At 45.2% G+C, this 25,401-nt stretch overlaps 1 protein-coding gene across 17 annotated transcripts in view; it reads right to left on the reverse strand.

The window, feature by feature from the left end:
* CACNA1D (calcium voltage-gated channel subunit alpha1 D) overlaps positions 1 to 25,401 on the reverse strand; it is a 319,765-nt gene that overhangs the window by 103,822 nt on the left and 190,542 nt on the right. For all 17 annotated transcript variants that reach the window (XM_037743584.1, XM_037743321.1, XM_037741086.1 and 14 more), the window contains exon 9: positions 8,095 to 8,264. In XM_037743584.1, the coding sequence (XP_037599512.1) occupies positions 8,095 to 8,264 (170 nt within the window). The remainder of the gene's footprint in view (positions 1 to 8,094; positions 8,265 to 25,401) is intronic.

Below are 25,401 nucleotides of genomic sequence, written 5' to 3' on the forward strand. Positions count from 1 at the left end.
GCCGCTACTGGCTTTGGCATAGTCCTGGGCTAGGCAGCCAGAGACTAGGAGACGGAGAAGAAAGTTGAAACATGTAGTCTGGAGGAAAAAAATCAATCAAATAACATTATTGGAATTTCTAAAGTTTAAATTTAAAAACATCATTTGAGGAAAAGTATTTTAAAAGTCTGTCTTCCAGTCCAAGAATATTCATGCTGAATCAAGTAAATTTTTTGAGTTGGTTCAGCTGCTTCTTTATAAGGTACAGTTCAAACAAAAAAGAAAACTGCAATGCTATCTTGGTAAGGGCACATACTTTGGAAAAAGACAAGAAGAAAGCAACATCACCAAGTTGCAAAGAAATCACGCAATTAAAATATAGGCATCTTCTGAACACACCACACGGCACATGCATTTCACACAATGCCTATGTGCAAGGAAAAAGTAACAGAGATGTTGCGGAAAGAAAAGGTTCAGTGTCAGTCATTTACCATGATCTTTAGCCCTGCGTTGGCGAAAACAGCAAAACTTCTTTTTCTTCTTATCCTCTTTAAGCAAGTCAGCCACTGTGACCCCTTCAGGTTGAACACAGGCAATTTCATTATGAAGCAGCAGAGGGCAGCAACAGCAGCCAAACCAGGGTCCGGTGCACCAGCCCCGCCAGCAAGGCGGCCTCACGCAACGGACGCCCGCCTGACCCAGTCCTCCTCCTGCTAGGAATCCAGCTCAGGATCGCAACAGTGGAGAGGAAGTGCCCTTTCCACGGCTATTACACAAAACACCTGTCTTCAAGAACCTGTCCTATATAAACCAACCAGCTAACCCATGCTAGATAAAGGTTTCGAGTGTTTGGCTTCCCATCTAAGAAGGGTGTTAAGGAAAGGGCACTTTAGGGGGAGTCAGGAGCCCTGGGCACTGACTGGCTATGTGTTTCCAAACACATTCCCATATGGGACGGGACAGGTGGGAGTTCAAAAGATGGGCTCTGGACTCTGATAGGCCGGGTCTAATCCCAGCCCTGCCACTCTCAGGTCGGATGACTGTGGACAGGTTACCTGATACTGCAAAGCCTTAGTTTCCCCCTCACCTATAAGATGTCAAGAATAGTTGGACCTGTACTGCGTAAGGCTGTTGTAAGAGGTGAACAGTAGAGACAGTAATAAACACAACGTGCTCAGCTTTGGCAAGGCACGATCAACCGCCACTACTGTCCTCACTACGACTCTCCCACGACCACCAGGCCACAAGAAAAATGATTCTAGGATCTCCAACCCTTTGCAGCCCCGTGATTCCATGATCACTCCAAGCCAGCTAGTCTTTAGAGTAGCGACCCCATGCTCTAGGGGAGGGTCGTGCGAGAGAGTGTGGGGCAGCAGCAGGAATGCTGAGTAGGCAAGGGCACGGGGGCACAGACACCTGTACGCACTGTGGGTGGGCAGAATACTCACATTCCTAAATGTGCATCCTTTCTGACACAGCAGGCCCTTTTCTTGTATCCTCTGCAAAAACGTGAACGTGAGCATATAGACACGGGGGCATGCATTTGTAGAGGTTAATGGTTAGCATGCAGACTGTGGCAGAGCTTGGGTTCAAATCTCAGCTTTGCCACGTAGGTCACATGGCCTTGGGAAGCTACTGAACTGCTTTGTGCTTTAGATTCCCCGCCTGTCATGTTCCTGTCTCACAGAGTTGTGTGAAGAGGAATGAATGTATTCACTCACAGCCCTTGGAACAGTGTGTCACACACAGAAAGCACCTGCCAAATGCTAGTTATTATGACTCTATGTTCTTTCATTCAAGAAGGGAGTAATGGAGCACTTGTGTGGGACAGATACTATGCTGGGTGCAGCCACACAACAGGGGGCAGAAACAGACCCTCTTCCTGCTGCCCCATGATGCTCAGGGCCTTTGGTGGACAGAGATCCACGTGCTGTAGAGTGCACAGCCCGTTGTAGCAGTTTTTATAATGGTAATTTATTGAAAAGAGCCAACATTTGGCTTTAAAAACATGGGAAATGTCTCTGGTACACAGTTCAGTGAAAAATACCTGTGCTGGGCATCTTAGGGTGGAAGCTATCTGCGTGCTGTCTGTGCCACGTATTATGCGCAGTGAGGTGTGTAAGTAGAGGCCCCAAACTGCTAAGTCTGCCTCCCTTTTAAGGAGAAGGAAGAGATAATTTTATCTTACTTTATGTACTTTGAAATTACATGAATTCTTTATGTAGGCAAATATTACTTCCATCATTAAAATGTGTTAAAAACAAAACAACTCTGATTTAAGACTGCAAACCTGGCTGGAGTACCACTCCTCATCACCACTGTGGGGCAACAGTCCCTGAGTCCAGCTCCCATCCGCTCTTAGGAGGCTGAAGGTGATGGCCAGACATGCAGGCACCTTTAGAAATTACAGCTGCTTTCTATCACCCTGTGGAGAGAGTCCACCTGGCCAGACAGCTAGTCCCAGTGCCACCCCAGTGGAGAGACTGTGCAGCCGCTGACCCTAGGGCCAGCCCCTGAGTCAGCCTCCCACTTCCAGGGAAAGCACTTCCAGCTGCCTCTCCAGTGAGGGCGCTTGACCTGGATGCATATTTACCGTATGCCACTCTAACTGCTGCTGTTTGCTTTACAGCTTTTAGTTGAATGTTTTCCATTTTGAACTTGCACCTTGAGGTAGTTCAGTGGTGATGAAAGCAGTTTTATAAATCAAAATTTCAAAACCACAGTCTTTCAAAATAAGACTGGCAAATTACTATGCCTTATGCTTGCAAACAGCTATGCCATTCTGGTTTTCTGTCCACCCCCAAAACAAACATTGCAGTAAGAAGCACCTAGGTAGCACATGCAAAAGGGAAGCAGCTAGGGCAACCTGCTCCGCCAAGCCCTGGGGTGGCAGAGTCCCCGGCGAGGCGGGCAGGGCCAGTGCCCACAGCCTCCAGGACCACTAAGGAAGCAGAAGACAGAGGGACTCTCCTGCTGGTCAGAGATGAAGCTTGAGGGATGCCCCTCCCTTTCTTTGGGCATCAAATATCTTTACTTAGAGGAATTATTTATCATTAATAGTTCCCACGAAAAAACTGCCTGCTTTTCTGGCCAGAATTTTAGAATGAGCACCCTTTAAAATAATTTCATTACTTTTAATGCTTTTTTTTTTTTTTTAAAGACTATTCACTGACAATGAGAAGAGTTTAAAATAGAATTCTAGGCTTCCAGATTTTAACGATCCTAGCAAACCTCCATTGTTAACTCAGAAGCAGCTGCATACATCTAAAAAATCACTTTCAGATTTGGCAGGGTTTCTTAAGAAACTTGAAGCTCAGCAAAAAGTTAAATAAATTATCCTTGAAATTTTACCAAATGCTCAGGAACTCACTTGAAAGGGAATTTTGTCCATTCAGTTAACTGTGTGACAGCAGCTTTCCAACAGCAAATTTATGAAATTGGCATTTTAAATATTCTATGAATGTACAAAGCTGGAGCTACCTGTCCCTAGTCACCAGACAGCTCAGTTAGAGGCCTGATTACCTCTCCTTTTCTTAAAGTGAATGCCTGGAACAGTGTGATATTCAGCCACTGAAAGCACCCTGGACTCAGGAGTTCCTAACCCTAGCTTCACATTAGAATCCCCAGGGAATTTTAATGAAAAAGAGCCACCCCTGGCTCCCACCCTAAAATTAATCAAGAGTCTTAGAGGGTGGCATGTGGCATCAAGAAGCATCCAAGCTCCCCAGGTGATTATAACGTGGAGCCAGCGCTGGGCATTGCAGATGCAGGCAGTGACATTTAGCAGATCAGAGAGAAAAGATAATGTGAGTGCATCTCCAAGTACTTGATTTGACATCTGTTCTCTGACAGCAAGCACCGCCAAACTAGAAATGGACTTCAAGAGCCAGGAAGCTGTGCTGCCCTATCTAGAAAGTGACCTAGTTAACAGATTTGTTTTCCATCAATGCTTCAGAACTTTACAGTTTCTGGACAGAAGAGTACAGGGCAATGGTCCTAAGAGGGAGGCCCCACTCTGAGCTGGTTAGAGGTCTAGCAGACGTTAGGAAAGTCTAATACTGCATGTTCTCACTGATAAACAGAAGTTAAATAATGTATACACATGGACATAGGTGTGGACAGAATAACAGGCACTGAAGACACAGAAGGGTGGCAGGTGGACAAGGGGTGCGGGCTGGGAAATTACTTACGGGGTACAATGTGCACTCTTTGGGTGATGGTTACACTAAAAGCCCAGGCTTTACTGCTATGGAATACATCCATGTCACAGAACTGTACTTGTACCCCTAAATTTATACCCCCAAAACTCTGTTGAGGTCAAGTTTTACCAGCATCTGATGAAGACAGCAACAGCAAGTACTACAACTATGACAACTTCTGCCAGTCACGGAACATTCAGTTGTCACAACAGCCTCATTGAAAGACGCATCTTTATCTTCTTCTTGTAGACAAGGAAAATGGGGCTCAGAGAGGTTGATTGATTTGCCTAACATTGAAGTACAAATTCCAAGTCACAAAACTCAACTGCAGCCACATCCAGTGAAGGCGCCTCATGACGCCCTCCAGCCTAACCCTTTGCCTCCTCTGAGTTCACAGACATCTGCTGTTATTAATGACTTCCTACTCCCACCTCTGCTCATCTAGGCTTAGGCTCCACTATCAGGAAGTGCATCTTCTCACAATGTCACTTCATTCCTCAAGGTCTGGGGGGAAACTGCTCAACTGACATCCAGGACCCAATTGAAAAAGCTATCAGTTGAATCAGCATCCTTAGCCACTATGGACCAAGTCAGGAGCCTGGGCCCTGCACCATCCTCCTCCCCAGAGGTAATAGAGGAGCAGGGGTGGAGGGAAAGGCAGGCAGGGTGATCTCACACCCCCAGGGAGGATGCAAACACCATAACACTGGCAACACCCACACTTCTGCCTGCCAATCAGATGCACAAAGATGGCCGCAGGCCTGGCATGTGCACGTGGTGAATCCAGGACTGATTATTTGGTGAGGAGAACCACTGAGCCTCACTGAAACCCGCTCCTCATGTGGTTTTCTGGCTGTGACAAGAAGAAAATGGCTGGCAGCCACAGGAGGCCCCAGGGAAACCTCAACAGCGCTGGCTTCTCCAGAGGGTCTGGGCTGCTGAGGTCTATGATCAGAGAGGTTCCCTCCTCAGAGGAGGAGGAGATTTGGGGCTCTCAAGTCAGTTAAATCCCGTCATGGCTCCCACAGCCTAAGATTTCTGTCTTTATTTAAAACCCTCATCAAGGCTCTGGAAATCTGACAACTCGGGAAGTACTGTGCGCCTCAGTCCACAGGAAACTCCAGCACCTGGCAGAATGAGCTCCATAAAGGACAAGGAGGCACCACAGAAATATTGGATCAAATGTGAAGCGAATTAATCATTTTGAGTCACATGTCACTGTGCAGAGCAGAAACAATGCCGCTGATGTTCTAAAGACACAGTGCAGCTCTATGGGCTTGGGAGCCCCAGTGAGAGGGAATTCTGAGGATCTACAAGACTTTTAAAAGGGTTTCGTTTCTTTCCTAGTTTACTGAGCAATGCATTTAAGGGCCCTGAATATGTGTCACCTTGCACACCTTGTTCGTGCCGTTTCCCCAGCTTCAAAAAGCTCCCATGAAAGCTCCCATGCCCACCCTCTAACGCCCAGGACTGCTCCTCCCACAGAGCCTTCCTCACATAGCCCGGGCCGCCCACTCCCCCCAGCCAGCATCTCCTGGGCTCACACAGCAGAGTGCTGCGCCTTAACGATGGGACCAGCTTCTCCATTCTGTCTCACACTAAGCCGCTCCTCCATCTTCCCCTCATGGAAAGTTCTCTGAAAGGCAGAGACAGTGATCTCTGTCATCGGGTTCTTCACGGTGGCAGGTCTTAGTTGGGCTGAGATAAAATGGTTAACCCTCAAGCTATCACCTTAAATCCAACGAAAACCCTTAATCCCCAAATCACAGGCCCTATAAACGACTCTACCATGACTGATGCTAGCAACACGAGAACACAAATCCTTGTGTATTTCTAGAGGAGGAGAAGGAAGCAGGGGGAAGGCCACTGGCCTGTAAGAAGGCCTCACTCAGCTCCCTGGGGGACGCGGCTCAACTAGCAAAGAAAGGTGCTCTGCCGAGAAAAAGTGGCCATACATCCTCTCGTTCAGAAGTAACACGTTGGGTTTAGGAGGGCTGAGGCAGGTGGCCAGCGGACCTCCGAGGCAGGTCAGCATCTGAGTCACAGTTTGCAAGTGAAGGAGAAAAGAGCTGGGCAGGCACCTCCAAGCTGCACCTGCGTGGCCTGTTGCAACACGGCAGGCGCAGAAACTCTGCGAAGGCCACGGGGTTCGGGTCGGCTCGACTGCCGCGGGGAGAGCTGCGCAGAGGACAGGCAGACACTGACATCTAGTCACTTCAAAGGCACGTCGCCGAGGCTGAGACTCAAATGAATGTCTGTTTATAAACTCTGAACTTGCATTCAGCAAACAGCTCTAGAAACCCTCCCTCAGTCTTCTGATCCTCAGGTCTGAACCCTGGTGCCTTCCTGAGCCTGGCAAGAAGCAGGGAGGTAGGGAAGCAGGGCCTGACCCTGCTCGCTCCCAGTCAGCACACAGGTTTGCACCAGCTGCGATATCTGAGATCGCAGAACACTCCCTCCCCATGGAGGTCAAGAGCCCAGGTTTGAAGAAAGGTAAGGGCCCCTCCACCAGGGGTCTCTCAGCTCCGCCTTCCACACTCCACAATCCAAAGAGGACGCACAATTGCACCTCACCCTCCCCTCCTATTGCAGCTCACCCCGACCTTCATCCCCTCTGTGCTCCAGTCAAAGGGCCCACCGCCTCCTCGCTGAAACCTGGCCTTTGCCCACCTCCCCACCTCCCTCATGCCAGTCCCCAGTGTCACATCGCAGGTGTGACACTGAACGGTCACACCTGCAATCCATGCATACTTCAGGGCCCAGGCCGAATGTTCCCCCAAGCCCTGTTCTCGATCCCTCCTCAGCTCCCTCAGCGCAGCACGCAAGCCCCGATGTGCCCTCCAGCTCTGCTCCCTGGTGCTGCGTTTACTGTGAGCAGGCCTGCCCCTCCCTAGGAGACAGCACTCCACTCCACATGCTCTCCAGCTCCGGGTTTGCCCTGGACCCAGCAACAGGCCTTGCTGAGAGTACAACATCCAAGGCCCTCTGCTCAAGCAGGGACCTGCGCAGCCATCCCCTACAATGCAGGGCCGGCCTCGGGTCCACTAAGCCTCTCAATGGCTATGTGCCCTTGACATGTTTTCTCAGTTCTTCCTATCCAGCACTTCCAGATTTGAAACAAGTCACAGACATCTTAGTCAAATGCTCCACTGGATTCCAATTTCCACTCTGACCTGAGGCATAGAGGGTCCCAGAAAGAATAAAAGCACATCTGTGGGGAAAGTATATGGTGAATGAGACACTGTGGTTGACAACGGCAATTAATTTCAGTGATTGACGGAGTTCTCAGGCCTCGCCTCCTGCAGAAAGTGCTCTCGCGTGCCTCGTGTCACAGTGTGGGGTGTCGGTGGGTGGGCTGCAAAGCAGCCATCACTGACTCACATGCCCCTTAACACCTGCCTAGAACAGTGAGCCAGTTTCCCCCCAGCCCGATGGGCTAAGCATATGGCTTCACATGAATAGCACAGGTAGGAGCCATATCAGGTGGCCTAAGAGTGACAGTCGAGAGGAACCCTGCCCTTCAAATTCTTGCCCAATAACACTGCTCATATTGAGGTGAGGGAAACCACAGCTTCCTCTCCTGCGGTGCAAAAATACGTCTCATCACCCCCGTGCCTGCAAGGAAATGCGCTTACTGAATTCCACAGAACAACGGTGGGCCCCTCTGACCCTCCCTGACTGTAAAGCCATCTTACCAAATACGACTCTAAACTCCAAACCTCAGGCAGAAATCCAGAGGCAGCGCCGGCGCGCCTGTTCTCTCTGGGATGTGATGTGTGCAGGCAGAAGGGACCAGATGGCTGGGAGGAGGCCGTCCCGCTCACAGCCTGGGTCAAAGTTGAGCAAAGGCCTGCTGCCAGGCGTCTGCGCCACACAGTGAGTCTGTCTAGCCAGGGGCAGGAAGGGCTCTACATACTGTTTCGTTTGCCTTCCTCTCCTCCTTCTTCCTCGTTCTCGGGATCAATGTCCTCAGCTTGGGTGATCCAATCCAAGTAGCCCTTTAGATCCTCCTCCAGCTGCTGTTTCTCCCGGAGCTTCTGGAAATCTCCCCGTGCTTTTGCTTTCTCTCTTTCCTTTGAAAATTCTCTGAAGGAGGCAAAGATGACAAGAGCATGTCAGGGCATCCTTGGGGACCTGCCTCCTGAGCCGCTGCCCTGCTGCACAATGGTCTTGTGGCAGGACGCACAGCACCGAGTACAGCCACATGAGCACAGCAATGGAGCCACACACGTGGACAGGACAGAAGACAGTGTCTTCCCAAGCAAGATTGTGGGGGTCAGAGTCGCAGAGCCCTCATCAACACACATGCATCACTTCTTAGAAAATGAACTCCCCTCAGATGACAGCCATGCCAAGGGGCCTGGGCCCAAAACACCATGCGCTGTCATGGTAGGCCTCTGACACCCCCCAACCAGGGGTCTGAACTCAGAGACACCCCACCTGCCCCAGAGCCTCCTCAGATACCCAACATCACACCTCAAACAGAAGGAACCCAAGTAGGCCAAGCTGTGGTCAAAGAGTACCAAGGTTAGGGCTTCTTCAATGCTTTTGGGCAACACTCCGCATTAATATTGTGTGCTGCCCCTTTTGTCCAAACCAAGGGCTCTGAGGGAACGGCAGTCCTTGCTGGTGCCCACACTAGGCTTCTCTACCCATCACCTGCAGGTTTGGGCCACAGCAGTGGACAGAGTCAGGGCAGTCTCCACCCTCTCTACAACCCAGTTCTCCCTTCCCAGATGGGAACTCAAGCACTGAAGCATTACCATTTTTCTTAACCCTTGCTACTTGCCATGGTCTTCCCCCAAAAGTCTTCCCTGCAGGAGGGGAAGAGGCATATGATTTGCTACCCATTTGTGGGAACACCTGCCCTGGAAAGGCTCTGGCAGACAGGTAAATGCTCCCAACTGCGGGCTGTTTGTGCTACCTTCCACCATGTGTGCAAGCCTCTATCTATGCATATATACAAACCCCACATTCACTCAGGCAAGCCTCAGAGTCAGGTGGATGATTATCCTATTTTTATGTACGAGGAACCATCTGCATCACCAACCGTGAGTTGTTACAGGAGCCAAGATATGAGTAAGTACACTTAAAAAGCTGCTAAGAAAGCAGGTGAGGTGACAGCAATGCAGTTTCTGAACACAGATCCTGAGATTCTGACACGGGTTTCTTCTGTCTGCCTTCTTGCATGCATTCCAAGTCAAAGCCAGTGCATCTATCTTTCAGGGTCCTACCTCAATAACCCAACCCACACAACTGACGAATGGGGAAGTGATCTGCTTTCATAAAGCTAGCCCACGCCGGGCATGGTGGCTCATGCCTGTAATCCCAGCACTTCAGAAGGCTGAGGCAGGTAATCCACCTGAGGTCAAGAGTTCGAAATCAGCTTGGCCAACACCCTGAAACTCCATCTCTACTAAAATACAAAAATTAGCTGGGCATGGTGGCATGTACCTGTAATCCCAGCTACTTGGGAGGCTGAGGCAGGAGAACTGCCTGAACCTGGGAGGTGGAGGTTGCAGTGAGCTGAGTTCATGCCACTGCACTCCACCCTGGGTGCCAGAGCAAGACTCCATCTCAAACAAAACAAAACAAAACTAACCCCGTATTTATAACCCTCCCTCAACTCCAGGATGTCGAGGGGCTGAACAGATGCTTGCACACCCAGTGACACTAATACTTCAGATAAGACACTGGAATCCTCACCAAGTGCTACCCTCTGCCCACAATTAGAAAGAATCCCAGTCAGGCAGAAGTTGCAGTGAGCTGAGATAGCACCACTGCACTCTAGCCTGGGCAACAGAGCAAGACTCCACCTGAAAAAAGAAAAAATAAAATAAAAGGATCTCCCCTCTGTTCAGACTCCCTGGAACCTATGCTTGGCCCTTGAGTGGTCTCCACTGCACCACTGTGACAAAGGAAGGAGGCAAGGCTTTGTGGATCTAAAGAGTGAGCAGGAGTCAATCAAGCCCAGACACGTGCCCTGACCTCCCAGCCCAAAGAACACGTCTTGTCTCAAAAAAAAAAAAAAAAAAAATAAGGACTCCAGTGTCTTGCTGTTCACACACACCACACCCTAAGAACAGTTTGGGGTTTCTAGACCTCCGGGGATTCCCGACATATGGAAGTACATAACTCAGCTCTAGGTAAATTCACCAAATGACTCTCTGAACTCTGAAAAAGTCACACTCAATCCAGAATCACATCCCTGAGCAACACTAAGAGGGCTTGGAATGTCATGTGCCTGTAGGAAAATGAATTATATAATCTGTTTTCTTACACACACTGTAAAGAAAAGTGGACCTTCAGCTCTATTATTCATCAAAAAAGTATCCTAGTACAAATCTGTTTGCATGTATTGATTCTGAACTTAACATACTAAATTCAGATGGTTACATACAAACAAGGTATTCTTACTTTGGGTCCATATTATATATGGGTTCTTGTGAAAGAATTATGAAGATAGTAAAGAAGTTACCCTGAGAAACTTAAGGACATTCATTTTATAATGTATGTAATTTTATACATTTATTATAAAATGAATGTCCTTAAGCTTCTCAGGGTAACTCTTACTATCTTTGTAATTTTGTTTCATAATATTTTATGCATTTTTAACATTACAAATATAAAAATCCCCTTTCTAACAAGCTGCATCACTACTGCACATTTTTGGCTACTGGGACACAGTTAAGCAGGCATAAGCAAACCCTACTCTGACTAAAATTCCTAAGAGTAAAAAACCCTGCCAAGTCCTGCTTTATGACCCACTCATAATAATGGTCACTATCACAAAAGCTCATCTAACAAAGCTGCTGATACAGACCCTCTGAACTGATTTTAGACAGTTCTGAATGACCGAACACTTAGCAGGCAGGTAACATTTATTGATGTGGACAGAGGTAAGAATTATGCAGTAAAAATCTGTTGGCCATGGGGCAGGATGGAGGAAGCGGGCAGGGAGGCAGAGTCCCTGTGATAAACCCAGATAAAGCCTTGGCCCTCCTACACCACTCTAGTCTGAAGGCTTGGCTTCTGGTCCCAGCCCTGCCGCTGTTGTGTTCTGAGCTTCAGTTTTCTCACTTGCAAACAGACACAACAATACCCATTCTGATGTTTCACAGGGATTAAGCAAGCATTCAGTAAGATGCGGCTTTGAAAAGCATAAAGGGCGGTATCAACGTGAAGTTCCAATGCAGAATAGTTGCTGAATCCAGACATAAGAGAGACATTTAAAAGGCAAATGGAAGAGCTTTCTCAAATATCAAAGGTAGAAAAATTAGCACTAGCTGTGAGTGGGCTCTAAGCTGCCACAAATCCGTCAGGATTGGGGGACACTTAGAAGGACACGTGGGTCCTAAGGCTCAGAGTGACCACAGTGAGCCAGCAAACTCACTGCCAACCCTGTACACTGTCTGCTCAGTTCAGAAAAAACCCATTCCCATCACAACTGACCCTCTGATCCTGAAATCCCACCTCAAGTCCAAGTCACCGTCTATCCAACTTCATGATGATGGAAAAAAAAATTACTCCACTTTGCATAAGAATTCATCATATTCTAAGAATCCTATTACTAACAGATTGTTTTACAAAGCTTATTTAATAAATCTATTGGTAGAAACCAACAGACTTTTGCAAGTGATTAAAAATCCAACAACTGTTATAAGCTAGGAGGCTTCTTGTTCCAAACCAGAATTTTGATTATGGTGTGTCTGACCAAAAAATAAATAAGAAGTGCCTGGAAAAAAACCAAAAGGCAAATACAGTGTGCTACCCTTTGCTCACACTGGGAAATAAAGTGCCCATATTTCTCTAGGATGTATCTAAAAGCAGAAAACAAGTGGCGGGAATGAATTAGGCAGAAGGAATCAAGGTTGCAGTGACACTCTTAAGTACATCTTTTTCTACAGTTTGACTTTGGGAGCCATGTTAATGCTCTTCACCTTAAATTTTTTTTAATTAAGTCCATAAGGATGAGATGAAGGGAAAATACTCCTAAACTGAAAATGAATTGAAACAAATCTGTAATTCAAATGAATACCACAACCAGACTGAAGGGAGGAAGACAAAACTAATTCGAGTAGCTAACAGCTATCTGACGATATGCTCTCAGTTTTGGACAGGATTAGAGGGATGAACAGCAAACAAATGATGAACTCTTCAATAGCTTTGTTTTTTGTAGTGATGCATGGGAACCGCTGGTGGGCAAAAGGGATGAGAAAATGGGGGGCCCTTGTTTACACAGTAAAATATGTTGAGGAAAAACATTTGACAATCACATTTCTATTTTTACTTTTATTTTTGAGACAGGGTCTGGGATCTGTCACCCAGGCTGGAGTGCAGTGGCATGACCTCCACCTCTTGGGTTCAAGTGGTTCTTGTGCCTCAGCCTCCCAAGCAGCTGGAATTACAGGTGTGCACCACCACATCCAGCGAACTTTTTGTATTTTTAGTAGAGACAGGGCTTCTCTATGTTGGCCAGGTCAGTCTCAAACTTCTAGCCTCAAGGGATCCACCCGCCTTGGCCTTCCAAAGTGCTGAGATTACAGGCATGAGCCACTGCGCCCAGCCGGTGTTCTTGATGTTTTCATTGACATAAAAGACCGATGATGTTTAAAAATTTTTCATCTTTTGAGAAGATGAATCATTTTCAGAGTTGGTGTTTCCTAGTTTTTAATGACTAGGTTGAGTTATCTGCCATGAACAGAACACAGAATTGGCAGCTGGGCCAGCCACCCCACACAGACCATACCTCAGGAACTGTTTACATGTGGCACTTACCCTTAGCAGGAGACTGGGGTAGGGATGCAGTGAACAAAGGCATCATCTGTCTGGTCAGGTCAGATCTCTCCTTTCTGACCTCTTCCCCCTTGACCTCTGCATTCTAGCCATCCTAATGTTCACTCAGCTCCCCCAAGGCATGGAGCTCTTTCAACACCAGGCCACCGTGCATGCTGTTCCCCACATAACCCCTCCTGCTCTTCCAGATACCATCCTATTCCGCTGGCTCAGGACATAAGGGCTTTTCTCTAATGTCTTCAGAATTCCCCAGCTTAGAACCCTGCTTTTGTAGAATTTATTTCACAGTCCTGCAATTATTTAATATTTTCTTTTACTCACCAGACTGTAAGTTCTGTGAAGGAGAGGCTGTGTCTGTTTTATCTTGGTGTACTGGTTCCTGGTATCACAAACTCTGGTCATTAGTAGTTGCTTGATAAAAATCACCTAAATAATTGCTTTCGCAAGCATGGGCTTTACATTAATGATGATCAGATCAAAGACTGCAAGTTTGGGCTTTGTGCCGGGTGTACTTGGCCACAGTGCATATGTAACTTCCACCACCTAAAACTACACCCATCGTGCCATTAACAAACAAAATCAAAAACAAGCAGAAGTCTTGTATAAGTATTAAAATACATACATATATATACATTATACACACACACACACAGAAATAAAGTATCTGAGGCACCTGAGCATGAAATATGCCTTCCTTTCACTGTATCTCCTTGTTTGAGGACAGAATAGCTTCTCTCTCCTTGAAGGGTTAGTTTCCATGGCTACCAAAGACATGCCAACGCTTCTAGCAGAAAATTTTTCCCAAGGATGAGAACCCATGAAGATTGCATGCTAAAAGTTACAGACTTTGTTTCAATCTTTTTAAAACTTAAATATGTTTTAAGAAGGATTCTTCAATTGGGAGGCCAAGTCGGGCAGATCACCTGAGGTCAGTTCAACACCAGCCTGGCCAACATGGGGAAGCCCAGTCTCTACTAATAATACAATTAGCCTGGTGTAGTGGTGCATGCCTGTAATCCCAGCTGCTTGGGAGGCTGAGGCAGGAGAATCTCTTGAACCCTGGAGGCAGACGTTGCACTAAGATCGTGCCACTGCACTCCAGCCTGGGCAACAGGAGCAAGACTGTGTCTCAAAAAAAAAAAAAAAAAAAAAAAAAAAAAAAAATAAAAAAAAAAAAAAAAAAAAAAAAAAAAAAAAGGTATTCTTCAAAAACATGAGCTCTCTTGTCTGCCATCACTCTCTCTGAATGAAACAGATCACTTAATCAGATGAGCCAAACCAATATCATCACATATCTTCATGACAGGTTTCAAATACTGCTACTTAAGAAGTCACTTCATAAACACACCCTGCTAGACTTGTCAGATTCCAGTTTTTCAAGAAAAAATAAGATGTGCACATGAAGCCTGGCTTGGGAAGGTGGCAGAATCACCTAAAATGAACATGTCTGAAGGCACCAGCAACTGCAGGCCTTCAGACATGTCAATACAGTTTGTTGTGTGATGGGCCTGGTTACAACTGCCAGAATGAGCTCATGGCTGGATCTGCTGTTCAGCGCTGCTAGGGGTTCCCACTGTGGAGGAGCAATGTGGACCCAGGGAAGGGGCAGAAATTGAACTCCCTGCTGGTATATCCCCAAAGGGGATATACACTGTAGGAAATTCAGCCCAAATCTCACTCATAGGCCATGTAAAGGCAAACCACCCTGTGAGCTGCATCAAGAGTGACAGGAGTTTCCCCCACAGGGGGAGTGCCCATTGAAAGGTGCAGTGGGTGGAGAGCACCCAGACTTGGCTGATGAGAACAGGAGAAGAGCGCCACATCCCAGGGGCAGGCTCAGGGATTGGGAGATCCATCCTCAAGCAACAGGACCCAAAAAAAAGCACCTAAGCTCGAAAGAGACTTGTCCACAAGCAGATTCAAGAGGAAAAAGAAACCAATTTCTCTGAAGCCTCTATCCCACGGTTCCACTCAGCTTTGGGTAATTAATTTCAGGAAGAGGAAAAAAAAAAAAAAAGCAACCAAGCATAGAGCTTTAAGAATAGAGCAGCTCAGGATGTATGAGCACAGACCCAGGCTGGGAAGACAGGGTCCCATAGCAGGTTTCCTCTCACCAGACAGAGAATGAGCTTCCAATTGATGAGAAAAGCAGCTTGGACTCTGGAGACAGTCAGTCTAGATTTAATTCCTAGCTTAACTACTTACTAGCTGTGTACATTTTGAGAAAATTGATAAATCTCCCTGTGTCTTGATTTCCTCATCTATAAACTGAGGCAAAGAACACTTACCTCATCAAAGTAGTGGAGAAGATTAAAATAAACTGAATCAAGCACAGGATTATTAGCAAAAAAAAAAAAAAAAAAAATCTGGCAGGTACAGTGGCTCACGCCTGTAATCCCAGGGCTTTGGAAAGCCAAGGCAGGATAGCTTGAGGCCAGGGACCCAAGACCAGCCTATGCAACATAGACAGATCCCATTTCTACAGAAAAACTTTTAAAAATAGCTGGGTATGGTGGCATATGCCTGTAGTTCCAGCTATTTGGGAGGCTGGAGTGGAAGGATCGCTTCAGCCCAGAAGTTTGAGGCTGCAATGAGCTACGAGGGTACCTTTGCACTATAGCCTGGGTGACAGAGCAAGACCTTATCTCTGTAAAAAAAAAATTTTTTTAAAGGAAACGAAAATTTTCTCATACAATTTTATGTATGAGAGGCACAAGCCTCTCCTTATCTGAGAGGCACGAGCCACCACAAACTTCCACATCTATGCCTTCCCTTCCATCTCCGCCTCTGCACCCCTGCACCCCCAATCCCATTGCTGCAGCCCCCACCCCCAGGGCTCTAACTCCACTGTACTCTGGGAGGTGCCAGCTTTACCTTCCAGGCACAGCTGTCAACCATCACCTTATTTCAAACGCTCTGACAGCTCCCACGGCTGAAAGAAAAAACTCACCTCCCTCAGTGGGTATTGCCAACTGCACATCCGCTCTGCCTACTGCTCATCAGCCAGCACAGAGCACCCCAGGAGCCTCACCATTGCACTCACTGGCTCTGACAAGCATGAGGCACCAGGTCCCACTTTCTTTGCCACTTGCTTCCTTTATCATCCTCATAAATCCTGTCCATCCTTCAGTGCCCATTGGAGCCCAGCTTCCATGGGGGAGGCTCTCCGACCTGCCAACCCTCTGCTGTGCTCCTAGCGCAGACTGACAGGCACAGATTTGATGCTAAAATATCCCTGACTGATAGCTGAAGCAGGAGAGAGTACAGCTGCTGGAATCCACGCTGGGACCTGGAATTCCTGGCACGTATCTGTGGGCCTGTTTGTAAGTAATAGCTCATGATTCAAGGACAGGTGAGCCTCTGGGGACAGCACACCTCTGGGAAGGTGGTGTGCTTTCACCCACTGACTTAGAATCCTTCAGATGTAGCAAAGGTCTCCAGGACTCAGAAACCCAAAGCTGCCAGCAGGCAACTAAAACTAAGATTTATTTTAAAGCAGAATTTCAAGGGAATGATGGGTTCAGAGTGGATTAATGTTTTATCCCTGAACCCAAAACCAAACTCATGACAATCAGACTTAGAGAAATCAGGCTAATGCGCCAAGTGCCTCTCCAGGTCTTGAGAGGATGTGGGGCGCTGGAGGGAAGTGCAAGTGAATATCCAGATTGCAAATGAGATGGCTTTTCCAGCTCACAGAAACGACCTCTGAGAAGGAGACTGCAGTCAAGCCAGTGTGGAGCTCCCACACGCTTGGAAAGGTCCTTCTGTTCATCCAGGCCCTTCCCATCCATTCCCCTCCTTAGTTATTAGGATGGCTCTGTGAGAAAAGTCAGAGATGGGCTGCTCCAATTTTAGGAAGAAAATGCCTTGATTTGGAGAAGTGAAGTACACTGACCAAAGAAGTCATGCCTCTAGGAAGTGCATAGCCAGTGCGGGAGCCAGGACTTCTGACCCCTGCCTTTGTGCTCCCCCTACTACAACAGAGAAACCAGTAACCCCTCAGCCAGCGGAGCCCTCGCAGGCCAGGGTGGCACAGCTCACAGCCAGAACACTGCCTCAGCCCAGCTGGGTGGACCTCCACTCCAGGCTGAGTCTGTGGAGACTGAAGCTTCCAACAGCCCAGACCAGGGCTGATGGACAACTCTGCAGGCCGAGCAAGCCAGGGTCTTCCAGCTGAGGCCCCGCACCTACAGAAGGCGCACCTCTGCACCCAGCCTCCACTATCTGTGCTGCTGTTTTGGGTTGGACACTGACCAGTCCCAGGTCACACAGCACACCATCTTCGAGACCCCTCTCAACTTGCTTGTCACCAACTCAGCCTTCCCCCACTCCAGTCCTGCCCTGCCCCCACCAGGGTTGCTCTCCCACACCTGCAGCCTCTTCAAAGAGGTCCCACATTCTTGTCACTTTGTGATCCCTGCAGCCCTCACAGACCCAGCCTACCTCCAGGCCTTCCTGTTCCTCTTCATGTCCAGGGCAATACTCCTTCACCCTGCTATAAAAAATCAAGAAAAACCCTTGTCCTTTGAGGATGGTACCAGTGGGCCACATGCCCTCCTCCAGATCCTCCTCATCGTCTTCTGCTATCCTCAGGAAATGAGGATTTCCACTACTGGCTTGTGGCCTTCCGCTCCATTCCCCATTCTATGACCTCCTTAGGGGACTCCAACAGCCCCTGATGCCCTCATCCTAGCTTGTCCATTCCTCCACAAGTCTCCAATGACCATCTCTTCCATGCTACTTCAGCTACCCAATCCCACTGTCACACTAAACTTTATCCTCGCCAAATTATGAGTTCAAGCCTTCATTTCTCTGACCACAACCTTCTCTCATTCCAGCTGACTTTTTCAGCTATTTCCACTAGACACATTTCTAACCTCTCTCAAGTGTCCAGTCCACTGATGTCTTCATTTTTTGTTAGGTCTCTCCTTTCCTCCTTATATACCTTAAATATAATGATCTGTCATCTCGGCAACATCCTTGCTAACATCCTCAGCTGTCTTCCATCTTTTTATGCATGCACAGCTAGCAAAATGCTCACAGCTAGCAGACCTCTCCTTTTCAATTCGGTTAGCAAAAAGCGCAAAGCTTCCCTTTCTCCATGTCTGGATAAGAACAGCCAAGCATGGTTACAGAAAGTCACACAATGGGAGCGGCTGACATTAGAACAGACTCAAATCCAATAGGACCTCAATGTTACTGATCATCTGCCTTGATTCTCTGGTCCAATCACTGCCTAATTCTCTGCAATGATTGTTCTGAGCCTTTTCCACTCTCCTCAGACATACAACTGCCACCTACCCACTCAACTCCCACAGTTAACCCTGCTTCCTGTTACAGAGAAATCAGGAATTAAGGCAGGAATACTCTCAGCTTCCCACTATCAAACCCAACTCATATCTGCCTCATCTTCTCTTCCTCTCATTACAAAGAAAAATACCTTCTCTTAATACTGTCTTCTGACATCTCAACAAATTGAGTTTTCCAATCCATGAACATATATCCTTCCATTTGTTGAGGTCTTTTAAAATTTCCTTCAGCAAATTTTTACGTAGAAGAGGTCTTATACATCTCTCATTATGTTTATTCCTAGGAGTTTAGTTTTTAAATTTTTTTGGTATCTTCCACGTCTCTACATTTGGAACATATGGAAAACAGTCATGATGGCTGTGCATATGTCCTTTTCTGATAACTTTAACATCTGTGTGAGTTCTAGGTAGGTTTCAATTGATGGAGTCTTCTATTGGTCTTTTCCTGCTTCTTCGCATGCCTGGTAATCTTGATTGAATGCCATGCTAAACCGTGTTCAGTGCTAGATATTTTTGTATTCCTAGCAATATTCTTTTGTTTTGTTCTGGGATGCAATTAAGTCCCTTGAATCAAACTGTTTGATCCTTTCAAGTCTTGCTTTAATGGTTAGGTCAGGTCAGTCTGGAGCATCATTCAGTCTAAGGCTCAAGACTGAGACATCATCTTTTTGGTACTTAATCCAGTGGCGTACCGATTATGAGTTTTTCCAATCTGGCTGGAAAACAGGCAATACTGGCAGGTAGGAACAGGCAATATTCCTGGACCATGTGAATGATGAACACCTCTGATAGATTCGAAATCTTTTTTCCTTAGTCTTGGGTAGTTTTCTCTTACATATGTGCTAAAAAGTATGCTGAATACTTAGGAGTCCCTCTGCTTATCTCTAGAGCTCCCTGTATAATACACTCCTCCCTGGTACTCTGTCCTGCATACTCAAGCCACCTTGTTCTCCACAGACTATAAGCTTCATCTTTTAACTCAGGGAGACCACAGGGCTCCACCTGGGATCCCCCTCTGTGTACCATGGCCCAGGAGCTCTCTCAAGCCAGTAAGCCAGGATAACCATGGGCTTATTTCAAGCATTCCTGTGTCTCAAAGATTGCTGTCCTTAATTGCCTAATATCCAGTGTCTTGAAAACCATTGTTTTAGATATTGCCTCTATTTGGTTTTGTCTATTAGAATAAGCTTTTTGGTTTCTAAAAGAAAGGCTATTGAGATTTATAAATGGGACAACATTGAATGCATAGAGGAAAACAGGAAAATGGACATCTTAATATTGAGTCTTTCAATCGATGAGCATGGTATATTTTCATACATAGTTGTTTCAGGTGGGAAGATAAATCTAGTTCGGTTACTCCAACTTCACTAGAAGCAGAGGTCTTTTAATTCTATTTTAATGGTATTTTAAGATCACCTTTATTGAGGTACAAGACACAAAAAGCAGAACGTATACAATTCAAAGTATACAGTTTGGCTAATGTTGACACCTATGTAAACAATGCCCCAATTAAGATATAGAACTTTTAAATAACAACGCCCCCCCAACAAAAGTTGTCTCATTCCCCTTCCCAATCAACTCCACCTCCCACCAGAAAACCAATGATCTGCTTTCTATCACTATAGATTAGTTCTGCCTGTTCTAGAACTTCTTATAAATATGTTCTTTCCTTTCTGGCTTCTTGTTTTCGAGTTTCATTGATAATGTTGTATTAGTACTTCATTCCTTTTTATTGCTGAATAATATTCCAACGTGTGATTATACCACAATTGGCTTATTTACCTATTGACATTTGAGTTCTTCTAGTTCCAGCTACTATAAATAAGGCTCTATGAGTGCTCATGTACCAGTCATTTTGTGGACACAGTTTTCATTTCCTTGGGAAATACCTAAAAATGGAATTGCTTGGCCATATGGTAAGTATATGTTTAACTTTATGAGACACTGACAAACTTTCCCAAAGTAGTTGTATCCTTTTATGTTTCTATAAACAATGTATGAGCATATCAGTTGCTATGTACTCTTGATGACACTTGGAAATAGTCTTTTGATTTTAGCTATTGTACTACCTACCTAGCAGTTTCTTGTTTAACTTGCACTTCCCTCACGGTTAATGATATAGAACATCTTTAATGTATACTTACTAGCTACTCATATACATTCCTTTGTAAAGTATGTTTTAAAATGTTTTGCCAATTTTCGAGTTGTTCATCTGATTATCTAGTTATTAAGAGTTCTTCATATATTCTAGATACACAGATATAAGTGTTATATTTTCTGCCAATGTGGTTTCCCTTTAAATTTCTAGTTTTTGAAGAGCAGAAATCTATTTAGAAGATACTTACATATTTAGCTTTTTAATTAGACTTATTATTTATTTCAAGTTTAATGTTTGTGTCTGGTATGACCTGAGCATCACACTTTTTTTGCAGAAATCCAGTTTTTCCAGCATTTTTTTTTTTAACTAAAAAGAGTATCCTTTCTCCACTGAATTATTTAGTACCTTTATAAAAAAGCAATTGAACACATAAAGCAATTTCTGGATTTGTCATTCAATTGTTCTAGTCATCTATTTTCATGTCAAACACTGTATTACAGCTTTAGGGTAAATCTTGAAACCAGCAGTGTAAGCCCTCCTGCTGTGTTATTTCTTAGGATTATTTTCATTATTAGAGATCATTTGCAATTATATCTTAGTTTTAGAATAGGCTTGTCAGTTTATAGAAGAAAGCCTATTGAGATTTATAAATGGGACAACACTGAATGCACAGAAGAAAACTGACATCTTAACAATATTGAGTCTTTCAATCCATGAGTATGCTATATCTTCATTTATTTAGATCATTATAATTTTACTAGTCAGTGTTTTGTAGTTTTCAGTGTAGAGGTCTATCATATCTTTTCTTATATTCATTCCTAAGTATTAGGAATGCTATTGTAAATAATTTTTGATGTTACTGTAATTTTTAAAATTTTGTTTTCAACATTTGCAGCTGGTATACAGAAATAAGATGGAATGTTGCATACTGACTTTGTATCCTGTCACCCTGCTGTACTCACATATTAATCAGGTTTTTGGTTCAATTATTGGGGCTTTCTATGTAGACAATAATGTCTGTAAATAGAAATATTTTTCCTTTCCTTCCAGTCTTTCTGTCTTTTATCTTTTTCTTGCCTTCATACTTTCAATAAAACATTGAATAGAAGAAGAGAGAGAAAAATGATTTCTTTGTTCCTAATATTAAGAAGAAAACATTCAGTCTTTCACCAGGAAGTATTCTGTCAGCTACAGGTTTTTTTGGTAGATGATTTTTCAGGCTGAAAAATCTGCATTTTTTGTATATTCCTAGTTTGCTGAGTTATTATAAATGGTTATAGAATATTGTTAGTAATGTTATCTGCATTTATTGAGGTGATCATATGATTTCCTCTTTCATTCTATTAATACATTAGTTATTTGATTTTCCAATGGTGAACCAACTTGGTCTTTCTGGCATAAATCCCACTTGGTCATGAGATATTATTCCTTTCATCCTGCTACATTCTATTTGCTGATATTTGAGAATTTTTGTGCCCAAATTAATGAAGGACACTGTGCTTATTATGTCTTTGCAAAGTTTTGATAATGAGATTTTGGCCTCATGAGTTGGGAAATGTTCCCTCTAATTTTACTCCCTGAAATAATTTCTAGGGATGGTATGATTTCTTTCTAAATTGGCTGACATAATTCACTTTTGACTTCCTCTAGGCCTCCAGTTTTCTTTGAGAGGTTTGTGATTCTGAATTCCATTTAAAAAGGCAAATGTAGGACTCTCCCGATTTATTTCTTGGTAGGCTGTGTATTTTGTGGAATTTGCCTGTTTCTCCTAAGTTACTAAATTTGTCATAGAACAGTTTATTCTCTTATTATTTTAATGTCTGGTGGTATCTGCTCTTTCATTTCTAAAACTGATAATTTGCTTTTTCCTTTTTTGATTAGTTTTGTTAGAGATTTATCAATTTTTATTAAGCTTTCCAAATAACTAACTTTATAATTTGTTTTCTATTTTATGTCCTTCTGTAATTCTTTTTTCTACTTACCTTGAACTTACTTGCTCTTCTTTTTCTAGATTAGTAGACAGAAATGCAGATCACTGAATTTAAACCTTTCTTCCTTACTGATAAAGCTATAAATGTCCCTCTAAGCACAGTTTAAATGGATCATACAAATTCTCAGCTGGCTTTTTTAATCATTCAATTTCAAAATATTTTCTAATTTTTATTGTATTTTTTTTATTATAGGTTATTTAATTTCCAAACATTTAGGGAGGGTTATAGACAGCTTGTTATTGACTTCTGTTTTAAATCTACTGCTGTTAGAACAAACATTGTAAAATCTCAATCGTTCAACACCCGCTACCTTTTCTTCTTATTTTTTTTTTAAGACAGAGTCTCACTCTGCTACCCAGGCTGGAGCACAGAGGCATGATCACAGCTCACTGAAATTTCAAACTTCTACACTCAAATGATCCTCCTACCTCAGACTCCTGAGTAGCTGGGACTATAGACACACACCACATTGCCCAGCTAATTAAAAACACTTCTGTTATTTTAGAGGCAAAGTCTTGCTATGTTGCCCAGGCTGGTTTCAAACTCCTGGACTCAAGCAACCCTTCTGCCTCACCCTCCTGAATCGCTGGGATTACAGGTGCAAGCCACAGCACCCAGATGCTACATTTTCTTGATCACCTATCTCTGTATCCCCCCCATCCATCTGTTAATTCATCTTATCTTTTTGAAGCATTTTAAGGTAAGTTGAAGGTACGAGAACACAGCATATTTTTTAGTAAATGTAAATTTGAATCTCATCACTCCCTGCTTAAAATTCACCCGTGGGTTCCCTTACCATTCAGCTAATGACCAAAATCTGTGACACAGTCTAAAGGTCCTAGGTGACCTGGACTCTTCTGGCCAGTCTCTCTTCTTTCATCTGCCTCCATCTCCATCCAGCTCCCCGGGTTCCCGTCACCCTAGCTTCTTTCAGCTCCTCCAGCGTCCTCTGCTCCTTCCTACTGTACTGCCTTTCTGTGGGTTTTCCCTTTGACTGGAATACCCTTGCCCCAGCCTCTTCTCCCACCTTGCCTGGATATGGTGACTACTCACTCTTCATTTCCAGGGGGCTCCTACTCACTAGACTGACAGCAGTTGTGCCTGTTCAACTCTCTCACAGCACCATGGACCTTTCTTTCAAAGCATTTATAAAAGTTTGTAATTGTCATTTTGGCTTCCATCATTAGACATAAGCTTCATGAAGAAAGAAACCATTTCACTCCACCAGTGTAACTGCAGTGCTTACACGGTACCTACATCCCACCACCCTAACCCTGGTGCCTACATCCCACCCACTGTCACCCCAGGGCCTACATCCCATCCCACTGTCACCCCCGGTGCCTACGTCCCACCCCACTGTCACCCCGGTACCTACATCCCACCCACCCTAACCCCAGTGCCTACATCCCATCCCACTGTCACCCCCGGTGCCTACATCCCACCCACCCTAACCCCAGTGCCTACATCCCACCCACTGTCACCCCAGGGCCTACATCCCATCCCACAGTCACCCCTGGTGCCTACGTCCCACCCCACTGTCACCCCAGGGCCTACATCCCATCCCACTGTCACCCCCGGCGCCTACATCCCACCCACCCTAACACCCCAGTGCCTACATCCCACCCANCACCCCAGTGCCTACATCCCACCCACTGTCACCCCTGGTGCCTACGTCCCACCCCACTGTCATCCCGGTACCTACATCCCACCCACCCTAACCCCAGTGCCTACATCCCACCCCACTGTCACCCCGGTACCTACATCCCACCCCACTGTCACCCCAGTACCTACATCCCACCCCACTGTCACCCCAGTACCTACATCCCACCNGTACCTACATCCCACCCCACTGTCACCCCAGTACCTACATCCCACCCCACTGTCACCCCAGTACCTACATCCCACCACCCTAACCCCAGTGCCTACATCCCACCACCCTAACCCCGGTGCCTACATCCCACCCACTGTCACCCTGGTACCTACATCCCACCCCAACCTACATCCCACCCACCCTAACCCCAGTGCCTACATCCCACCCCACTGTCACCCCAGTGCCTACATCCCACCACTGTAGTCCCAGTGCCTACCTGGTGCCCACATTCCACCAGCATAACCCCAGTGCCCACCTATTAGGGCACTTGGCATACATCTACCATGGTGTAGGAACTGAAAAAAAATTCATTAAATGAATAAGTCATTTTTCAGGAAGTTAAGAGAGAGGGGGAAAAAAGATCTGGCAGGATTTTCTGCTTCTTATTCGTCTGTTATATCAAATTCAACTGCCTCCAGGCCAAGCACAGCTGCCCTGTTTCCAGAGAGGTGAGGAGCAAAGTCATCCAGAAAGTCCTCCAAAGACAAAAATCCACAGTTCCCCAATGCTCTTCTAGGCAGCCAATCTAAATTCTCATAATACTGTGGATCTTTATGTTCATTTGATTCTCAAAAATACAGCTCTGAATATCAAAGCTGTTTTGTTTTTTCCAGAGAAAATCTCCTTAATAAATGGTATCTTTATGGGTTTAACACGAACACCTCACTCCATTCATCTCATCTCACACACCAGGGCAGTAATGATGGCTCTCCTTTGCTTTGTGGCACTGTGAATGCTGTCTCATGTGGCAGGAGGATACTTAGGGGATGGGTGCATACGTCTGTTGAAATATTAAAATGTTACCCAGAAAAGGAGCTGTTGAACTTTAACAAGGAAGAGTTCCCTACATTACAGATCTACTGGCCTTTGTATACCAAGCTGCCCTGCAATACCAATATTTGGTCTCTGTAAAAGCAATTTTACCATCCTATAAAAGAATATTACACAAAAGAGGGAAAAAATTGGCATAATGTTGACAGTAGCATCTTACAGGCAACCATCAATTTGTTTCTCACAAGTCAAATTATTAAACTCATAAACATCCTTTTAAAAGTAACAGCAATTGTTAATGCTACTAATTGAATAGGGAACACAGGAAAATTATGGCTTTAATTACTACTATTAAGGTAGCAACAGCTTTATAAAGAGCTAGGTCTGT

The sequence above is a fragment of the Cebus imitator genome, unplaced genomic scaffold (assembly GCF_001604975.1).
Source record: "Cebus imitator isolate Cc_AM_T3 unplaced genomic scaffold, Cebus_imitator-1.0 Scaffold0, whole genome shotgun sequence".
Lineage (NCBI taxonomy): Eukaryota > Metazoa > Chordata > Mammalia > Primates > Cebidae > Cebus > Cebus imitator.